Raw genomic sequence first — 9,669 nt, forward strand, 5'->3', positions numbered from 1 at the left:
CTTCAAATATTCTTCCCATCAAAAGAGCACGGACTGGAAAGACTGATGACCACTCGTCATTTCCTGCTGCTGCTATTTAAAAAGAGACAGGAGGACAGAGAGGGGGAGGGGGAGGGGGAGGGGGAGAGGGAACAAGGATTTATTTTTTAAATTTTAGTGGTACTTATCCATCAGGAAGTGCTTTCATTAATTCATTTTTCCAGTTTGAAATACAACTTACAGATTCTTTCATAATTTTTCTCCACAGCTTATCAATTTCCTTTTTAAGTTCACTTTGTGTCCCAGTAAGCAGAGTATCATTCCTCTTCTCCAGGTCTTCCAAATTCTAAAATACAAAGGGCTACTACTTTATCCCTATGGCATTATCTTTTCACCTCAAGTTGTAAAATTTTTGAATAAAATTTCAAAAGTGAATTTTAATTATTGAAGTAATAGACATTATTTCAAGTAAAAAAATTTCCAATACAAGACCCAAATTCCTGTTGAGATTAAAATAACTCAGACATCAGTCAAATATAATTATAAAAGATCCAATGGTACTCTCTGTTCAATAAATAGTTTGAGGGAATATTAAGGTCAAGATGGAGAGAGGAGAAGGGAGAGTTGGGCACAGGATCACAAAGTTTGCAAGCACAGCAGGAAGGACGGAGAGCTTGAAAGCTAGCCTGTGCAGTACATGCACTTTTTCTTAAGGAAAAGAAAATGAAAAATAAAGAAAGGCAGGGTCTTCTTAGCAAGCATCGTAATTGTGAATAGTTCTAGTAATTTTCTCAAACATCAAGCTACAATCTACTTAAGACCAAAAGTCAGTGTGAATTAATGTGACATGAATTTACTAACGGGGAAAATAATCTACAAAATGAGATCCCTTTTCAAGTAATTAATATTATATTAATATTTTTGTTTTGTAAGACAATGTCTCACTATATTAACCAGGCTACCTTCCAACTGTCCATCCATGCATCTGTCCGAGTCTCTTCAGCACTAATATTGTATGCATGCGCTATCCATTTAAAATGATATTTTAAATCTTTTCTAATCATTTTTTCCAGTGAGATAAATCACCAACCAAGTGACAAATACCATGTTAAGTACTATGGAGAAAATAAAAGATGATAATACATAATTGCTCCCTTTTTTCCAGAGAAAATAAAAATTTAAACTGAAACAACACGAAAGCTTTATATTGGAAATTACAATGCAGCTTCTTATAAATATAAACTACAAACAGAAGTGTTTCCAGTTTGCACGACAAAGGAACCAATTTGAATTAATGAAAAGGAGTTAAAAATATTTAAGTGAGGTTAATAATAGTATATCCAGACAGCAGGTACAGAGGAAATGATTATGTAGAAAGGTGTGTGTATTAACGGACAATTGAAATAAATGTGACCTCAAAAGAGATTCACGTCATGGGGCTTCTTCAGAACAGAAAATGGAAAGTTAATAAATGTATAGGGAAAAAGACATGTTTTAAATTATAATATGACAAGGCTATGAAACACTGAAGAATAGAAACAACAGCTCTCATAGTATAAGCAAAGGGTCATAAGAATATTGAATAGCATGAACTATTTATGAAATAAGAGTTAAAGAAATAATGAAATACTATTGGGATAAAAATGGTAGAATTCCAGGAGTTACTGAATGTGAAAACATGGGCTATGAAAAGATTAAAATTATACTAAAGTTCCTAACTAATAGTAATATCTGGTGGCATTATCTAGCAGATACTTTTATTGGTGCCAATTGATAAACTGTTTTCAGGGCACAGTAGAGCAAACTGGCAAGGGCTGTATTTGGAAACATAAAATAACTTGTGTAGAAATTAAAGTTCTTTAAAGTACTTATTTTAAAATTATTGTTTATACTTCAATTTACCAGCATATGCCTAATTCTCAAACAACAACTTTTAATCTTTAACTATTAAATTCAGAGTTAACATTATAAATTAATGTATAAAGTTATTTTAGCCACTGCAATCATTCTAAAATCTAATATACCAGAAGACATTTCCCTACTAAATTTCAAAAAAGGGTTTAACTTAATTTGGCTCCTTCCTGAGGCTGGAGAGATGACTAGGCAGTTAACAGTACTAGCTGTTCTCCCAGAGGACCTGAGTTTGATTCCTAGCACCCACAAGGCAGCTTGCAACTTTTAACTGCAGATCCAGGGCATCTTTTGCCTTAAATCTTTAAGATTTATTTCAAGTCTTTCCTTTAATATATACTGGGATTATAAAGACAAAGACCATAGAAATGATATGTAGACTTTCTCTTTTTCAGTTAAGTAAAAAACAATAACTAAACATGAAGTATGGCTATACTGCATGTCAAGTATGTATCTATAGAAATTTCACAACTTACCATCTTATGTCTTTAATAACTGCCAAGAAACCATTAAAATGCTACATATCTAATTATCATATCAATTAGAAACAATTAATTCAAAAATGGAAATTATATTCTTATAAGGAAAGATGTGCATTTTATTTTAAGGAACATAACATTATCATGTAAACATACCTGTAAGAATTGTTCATGTACTTGTCTAATTTCTTTCAGTCTCTGGTTCCGAATAAATCTAGATTGTTGAAAAATCTTCTCCTGTTCTTGAAAATCCTTCTACAAATACAAAAGAAAAAAAACTGTATTAACAATTTGGTAAGAGCTGGTTGTTGCTGTGGGCTGTGCACATGCAAGGCAAATGTAGTTCCTCTGAGGTACAGCTTAAACCCTAAAACTAAATTTAGGAAACAATACTATTCTAAACTCAGTAAAAGACATTTTAAGATGATTTTTCTTTAGCAAACATTATGTCTAAGTGAGGCTACTCTTTTACTCCTCACATTCTATGTTTCCCTTTCCTCAGAGTTCTAAAATAACCTCTACACAAGTTAGGAAATCATCTTCAAGACATCCCTCATTCTTGGACATTTCAATCTCTAAACAAGCCTTTGATGTTCATTCAACTCAAATAGCTTCACTATTCTTACTTGAGATTTATTTATAACTGATTAATTGCAATTGTGATACCAACCACTAGTTTGTCATGTTGTTCTCGAAATTTCTTAAAATCCTCATTCCACTGCTGAAACAGATTTGCAAATGCCTGAGCAGACTCTGCATTAAGCTGTGCCCTATAAAACATAATAACATTTTACCTCATACTATTATGAAAACAGCATTCAATAATAATGTTACCTCTTGTACTATCATGAAAACAATATCTGAGACAAAATTGAATTGACACCCTATCACAGTATAAAGAAGAGATAATAGTTAAATATTTTGATGGAAAACTCAGAAGTAAATTAGATTTATACTGATTCCAGAAGTACCTTTTCCTAACATAAATGTCCCTCTCATGCAGCAGCTTTTGAAAACTAGGGAAGTTTTGTCATACATATCAATTTTCAGAAAATATAATCTCTAAATTATTTATTTTTCATTTTTTTCTACTGAATGTAGATTTCCACAAAAATATCAAATGATTTACAAGCGCAAATGTTCCACTCATTCCCCCACTCCCCATTGTGGCACAGCCACAATTTAGCATAAAGCAAGATCTAAGTGTTTAACATGTTCAAATTGACCTTTCTCTACACTGTCAGCCATAGCTAACTAGCTGACAGTTATTCGATGCTATTCATTTAAAGTTTATCCAACTATTTTAAAGAGTGAATACTGAGGAGCAATAAGCCTCAGTTGTTACTTAAAGGAAAAAAACGTAATCTTCACTGGCTTCTATGAACCAACTCTATGAAGGCAGGAGGTCACAGAGGTACCTTCCTAGAGAAAACTCAAGTCAAACATTTTCACTAGATTCCCAAATAAACAGATGATAGCATTTTCCTTGAGTGATTTATATCAGTATATATTAAAAATTGATATAAACATGGTTCTTAAAGAAAAGCTTACATTGCATCTTCATGTGAGTTCCAAACTTCTTTCATTTTCTGCTCAACTCCTTCAAAAGTTTGTCTAGAAGTTGTCTCCATTCTTTGCCTCTTAGCACTAAGAGCACGGTTAATGTCAACTATAGTAAAAATTAATGTTGATTAGAATTCAATGTTAAAGAAAATTATTTTGTTCCTACATATTCAAATAATTACAAATTTGAGTAAATTACTCATCAATACCAATGTTCTATGAAAACATTCCAAATTTAAAACTTTGAAATCTGAAACATTTCTTGTCCTAATCATTTTGTGCAACCACATCACAATTAGGCTTTTTCTAACTGCTGATGTTTGGAGAGATGATAATCAAAACAAAGGGAGAAGGTAGACTATCTATGAGAACAGAATTAGATAAAAAAAATAATAAAGCATTCTATACTGGAGGGACAAGATTGCCTGACATACTGCTTGCAAGTAAGAAATGAAATATTTATTTAAAATAGAATCTAAAAAAGGTTAAATCTAGTATCTGAGAAGCAGAGGCAGGTGGAACTCTGTCAGTTTCAGGCCAACCAGGTCTACATAGTGAGTTCCAGGAAAGCCAAAGCCACAGAGAAAAACCTGTCTTTAAAAACCAAAGTAAGACAGGCAGTGGTGGTGCACGCCTTTAATCCCAGCACTTGGGAGGCAGAGGCAGGCAGATTTCTGAGTTCGAGACCTGTCTGGTCTACAGAATAAGTTCCAGGACAGCCAGGGCTACAAAGAAACCCTGTCTCAAAAAAAAACCCCAAAAAACTTAATAAAATTATTAAAATTACTTGTAAAAAAGACTGTCAATGAGAAGCCGAGGCTGTTGTTCAGTAGGTAAGTGCTTGCCTATTGTATCTTCTTAGTATGCTTTGGTTATTTTTTATATTTCATCAATATTCTATAGGGCATTTTTTACCCTGATGTACAGCAAGCAGTTCATACAAAAATTCAAATGTTAAATATTCTGTGGTAGCCAGGAATGGTAGTATATAGCACTAATTCAATCTGTGGCCAGCCTGTCCTACATACCAAGTTTCAGGCCATCCAGAGCTACATAATCAAACTGTGACTCAATAAGGAAAAAAATATTCTTTTCACCAGTTACTTTTAGTAACCATAGCAAAGCTCCATTATTATATCAATAATTTATCATTTTAGCAGCTAAATAAAAGTGTTTCCTATAGTAGTAAATATATGAAAGAGATGATCTCAGCAGCTTTAATACATAGATGAAACAACAGATTATAAAACATGTACTTCTTCCAAAAATTTGATTATATGAGTAATCCTTAAAGGGGTCTAATATTAACTATTTTTGGGGGGGGAGGGGTAAGGGTTGGTTGCATCTAGGCCAGAGCATCATCAACCTGGTTCCACTGAGGCCAAAAGAAGGCATTGGATTCCCTTGGACTAAAGTTACAGATGGCTGTGAGCCACTATGGGTATGCACTATGGGTATGCTGGTAATCATACTGGATTCCTCTAGAAGGTCAGCCAGTGCTCTTAAACCACTAAGCTATTTCTCTGTCCTCTATTAACTTTTGAAAGAGTACTGCTCCTGCTCCCTTGGTTTTGTCTGTTCCTATAATGCCAACATCTGTGATGTTAAGTCAGATAATCTACAGTGTTGATGTCAACCCCATACTAAGACTTTCTCAAAACAAGATAAACAACAGTGAATATTCCCTCCAAGAAAGCTAGAATAACTGATCCTTAACATTGTTCTTAAAACACAAGGGTTTTTTTTTTTTTGGCTCGTATTTTAAATTTCTTACTGTCTATCAAAGTTTCACATCATATTATAATTTATTAGAATTAAAATAATAACAAGGAGTTATTTTAGAAGCTTCAATTTTATACTACCTACTCTAAAGAAAGGAATACAGTATAAATCCTAGGAAATAAATTGAATTAAAAAACTAATATAGACAGTAAAAGAAGAAACTGATATACAGAAATAATACATTACTTCATCTGTTCAAAGAAGTATAAAGACTTTTCCTATTTTCTTCTTCTGAAATTCCACTGAAGTCACATGTCTAAAAACACTGTTTTTACATCTCTCACCACGGAAACATTTAAGGAAGAATATCTATGATGCTAAATCACAAGTATTTATGAAAAATCTTATGAAAACAAGGCATTGAAGAGCAGATATATAGCACACTGGCTAACATATTTTACGCAAATAGTTAAGTAGTTTTAAACAATTTTATAAAAATATAACGCTATCCAAAAGCATACCTCCAATTTTTCCAAGGATGACCTCTACCTTTTCCCTATGAAGAAACCACATTTTTAAAAATTATTAAAGCTGTTACAGTAGTTCAATAATAGAGCATTTCCCAAGAATGCATATAATACTCTGCTGGATATAAAACACTGTTTAATTAAGGATTTATAAGGTAGAATAGTTTGGGAGAAATAGCAAACATCAAATATTTTATGTATGCTACTTGTTACATAAACAAAGCAAACATTTCTTGAAGTACATTATTCAACAAACAATTTTTAATATTTTACCCCGGATCTGTAAACAGTTCTACAGGACTTATCTTCCCAAGTGAATCAGATGTTGAACTCAGTTCTGTTGACAAGGAAAAGAAAAAGAAAAATACTTTTGAAATTAAGTATGTTATTTTAAGAAACTGAAATTAAGCCAGGTATGGTGGTGCACACTTTTAATCCCAGCACTTGGAGGCAGAGACAGACAGATCTCTGGGTATTTGAGGCCAGCCTAGTCTACAAAGAGGTCCAAGACAGCCAGGGCTGTAACACAGAAAAAACTTGCCTTGAAAAACCTACGAAAAGAAAAAAGAAATTGCAATGAAACAGTATATTTTACGCTCATTCACAGATATTTGACAACTTAAGCTTTTGTATTAGATACATGAATACAAAATTTTCTTTAACAGATGAAGTTAGATCAAATTAATGGTCATTCATAGAAACAAATTTTCCAAGTTTTTCTAGGATAAAATAATATAGTAAATTATATATCAATTATTGATTGACATGTTAGAACTTCAATGGCAAGACTACATGGATTTCTAGAACACAGATATGGGGATATGAAGATCAGATGAGAGCAAAGTACATGGAAGAAACTAACAAATTTTAAGTGTGTTATGTCCAAAACAAAAGAACTAAGAGACATCATCAATACTCAACATTTAGAAGCTTTAAATTTTTTAAAAATTAGTATTAGGTATATCCACACACATCAATGTAGCAATCAGAGGACAGCTTTCTGGAGTAGATTCTTCTACTGTGTGGATTCTAGGGATCAAACTCAGGTCCTCTGTGGTTTACATGGCAAATTCTTTTACCCCCTGAGGCAGCTTACCAGCCCCCAACATTTGACACCTTATACCTTCAATGTCACTCTGTTGTGAAACACTGGGGTGCTGAAAGTCATCATCAAAAGGATAAACTGGTAGATGTTCTTCCTCAGTTGGTGTGCTTTCAAATTCTTCAGGGTCCCTTAGTCCACCTCGACGGCGAAACATAATTGTTCCTTTTCTGTTAAAGCACAATAAGAAAAACAAATCTCTCAAGCCATCCAAATCCAAAGGCATTATTTAAATTAACAAAGAAAATTATCATATAAAATCAGGATGTCCATATTTGAATAATGTTGGTTTTCTTACTTTAGTGGATCTCAGGTAAACAACTTGTTAAAAAAACAATTGTCAATTGTCAATGTAAAAAGAAGTTTAAACAATGGTGGTTTTAGCTTAGACCACGTTTGCATCCATTCACTCAATGTTCTGTGTTTTATGTATCTCTTTTTGCTAGTTCTTGATAAATTTGAGCAAATATGTAAGTTTGTATGTCATTTTCAAAGATATATACTGCTGGAAAAATAGAACATGAGCATGCCAAAAATCTGCTCCTAACAAAATGAATATTAAAAGTGAAAATTTTATAGCACTGGGAATGTAGCTCAACAGTGCAGCTCATGCCTAGCATGTAAGAAGCCCTTGGATCTTCTCAAGCACAACCCTACCTCTAAAGTGGAGGAAAGTCTTGGTATATTGAGATACTGAAGACTGCAAGGGCAGAAGATTGCAACTTTAAGGCCTACCCAAGCTAAGACAGCCTGGGCTGATCCTATCTTGCAAAATTAAAACAGAAAAAGCTCAATGTTGTGGTACATGCCTCTGATCCCAGTATGCAGGAAGTTTAGACCAGAGACTCACCAGTTTGAATCATCTTGTAATTATACAGTAAATAGCTATTTCTTCCCTATTCTAGGCCATGCCCTCCCCACTAACTTCCTAGTCTTTGTCCCCCTTCTAATTTCTTTGGTCTTTTTCTCCCTTCCCAGTTTTGGATTCCACAAATGGTAGCTCCTCTAAACCCCCAAACTCTACCAGGGCTCCTAGAACCCCCCTTCCCTGGGCCCTTTGCCACTCCTAGTCCCTCAACTCTACTTAGTTCCAATAGCTCCGGGGCCCCACACTCCTGACTCACACCTAGTTCCTGGCACTGGGCTCCTCCTTGACATTGGCTCCTACATGCTTTTATTCCTTCAAATCTGCTTCAACTTCTAAGGATTCACACTCCCTACTCAATCTAGCCTGTCATTACCCTCTGGTTTCTTCTTACCCCATCTCTCCCCAGCAATTGTGTTCTTCCAATCTCTTCCCAATTCCCTGAATCCACTAGGTCTTCTTTACCCCTTACCTACTCTCTCCATAGTTTCACCTTACCTCACACCCTCATTTCTTACCCCTTCCCAGTAATTTCTCCCTGGCTCCTCTTCTCCCTCAGTTCCTCCCTGCTTCTAACTACTCTCTGTTCCTCCTTTCTACATCTCCTCTCCCAGGTTCTCTTCCCCACAAGCGCTTCCCAAACCCAGAGCTTTTCCTCACCCTAGTTCCTCCTTGCTTCTAGGTGCTCATCCCTTTAACTGTCCCCAGCCCCTTCCCAAGGACCCCCAAATCTCCTCATCTGTGTCCAATATCCAGGTACTTGCTCCTCTGGAAGACACTATCCAGAAACTTCTAATCCCTAAGACCTCCCTAGATCCTGACAATAAGCTCCTCCTTACTGTATTTTCTCTGTTACCCATACCTCCTCAGCATATTCTCACTTACAGTTCCTCCTGAGATCATCCTCACATCATAGCTCCACCTTGCTACTAGCCTTCCCTCAGCTCCTCCTTAGCTTTAATTTCTCCCAATCTCCTTCTAACCTCCTAGCTCATCCTCACCAGTAGCTGCTCTCTTGCTTCTAGTCACTTCCCAGGTATTCCCTACTTCATGCCCTCCTAGCTTCTCCAACCTCCTAACCCATTCCTACCTACTTACCACTAGATTCCCCACCCCTAAAATCTAGTTCTTCCTTGTTTCTTACATCTGCCCAGCTCCTAATCCCATCCCCTTCTGAGATCAACCTTACCCCCAATTCCTTCCCAGCTTCAACTCACACCCAGCTCCTCCAGTAGCTATTTCTTCCTTGTTCCTCACACCTCCTCAGGTCTCTCTCATCTCTTGTCCCTGAACAGCTTCTCATCCTGAGTTCCTCCTTGCTTCTTACCTCTCCCCAACTCTTCTTCACCCAACATCTCTAGCCAGATCCACAACCCTAATTCCTCCTCTCTCCCATACCCTCTTCAGTTCTCCTCCTTCATCCCAATACCTCCTCAGCTTGTGAACCCTAAGCCTTTCCCCAGCTTCTCCATACCTCTCATTCCCTATTTTGTCCTTGCTTCTCATTCCCTCTCAGGTCTT

The 9,669-nt window shown here is 35.6% G+C and overlaps 1 protein-coding gene across 1 annotated transcript; it reads right to left on the bottom strand.

Annotated features, from left to right (window-relative positions):
* Positions 1-18: 18 nt before the first annotated feature.
* LOC114616199 (synaptonemal complex protein 3-like) lies at positions 19-8,547 on the bottom strand. Its single transcript, XM_028761715.1, has 9 exons — positions 8,543-8,547; positions 7,305-7,453; positions 6,455-6,518; positions 6,176-6,210; positions 3,921-4,038; positions 3,040-3,139; positions 2,526-2,624; positions 221-325; positions 19-72 (listed from the first exon to the last, which is right to left on the bottom strand). The coding sequence occupies exons 1-9, from the start codon at positions 8,545-8,547 to the stop codon at positions 19-21; spliced, it is 729 nt and encodes a 242-aa protein (XP_028617548.1).
* Positions 8,548-9,669: the final 1,122 nt, after the last annotated feature.

Source organism: Grammomys surdaster, unplaced genomic scaffold (assembly GCF_004785775.1).
Source record: "Grammomys surdaster isolate TR1022 unplaced genomic scaffold, NIH_TR_1.0 309108, whole genome shotgun sequence".
In the NCBI taxonomy this organism is placed as follows: Eukaryota; Metazoa; Chordata; class Mammalia; order Rodentia; family Muridae; genus Grammomys; species Grammomys surdaster.

What these genes read in the sequence shown, in the direction of transcription:
- LOC114616199 (XM_028761715.1), bottom strand. An exon ending in GAACTGTTTACAGATCCGGG is followed by an intron (nt 6,211 to 6,454) that starts GTAAAATATTAA and finishes GTTTCTTCATAG; the next exon opens with GGAAAAGGTAGAGGTCATCC. An exon ending in AACAACATGACAAACTAGTG is followed by an intron (nt 2,625 to 3,039) that starts GTTGGTATCACA and finishes TTGTATTTGTAG; the next exon opens with AAGGATTTTCAAGAACAGGA.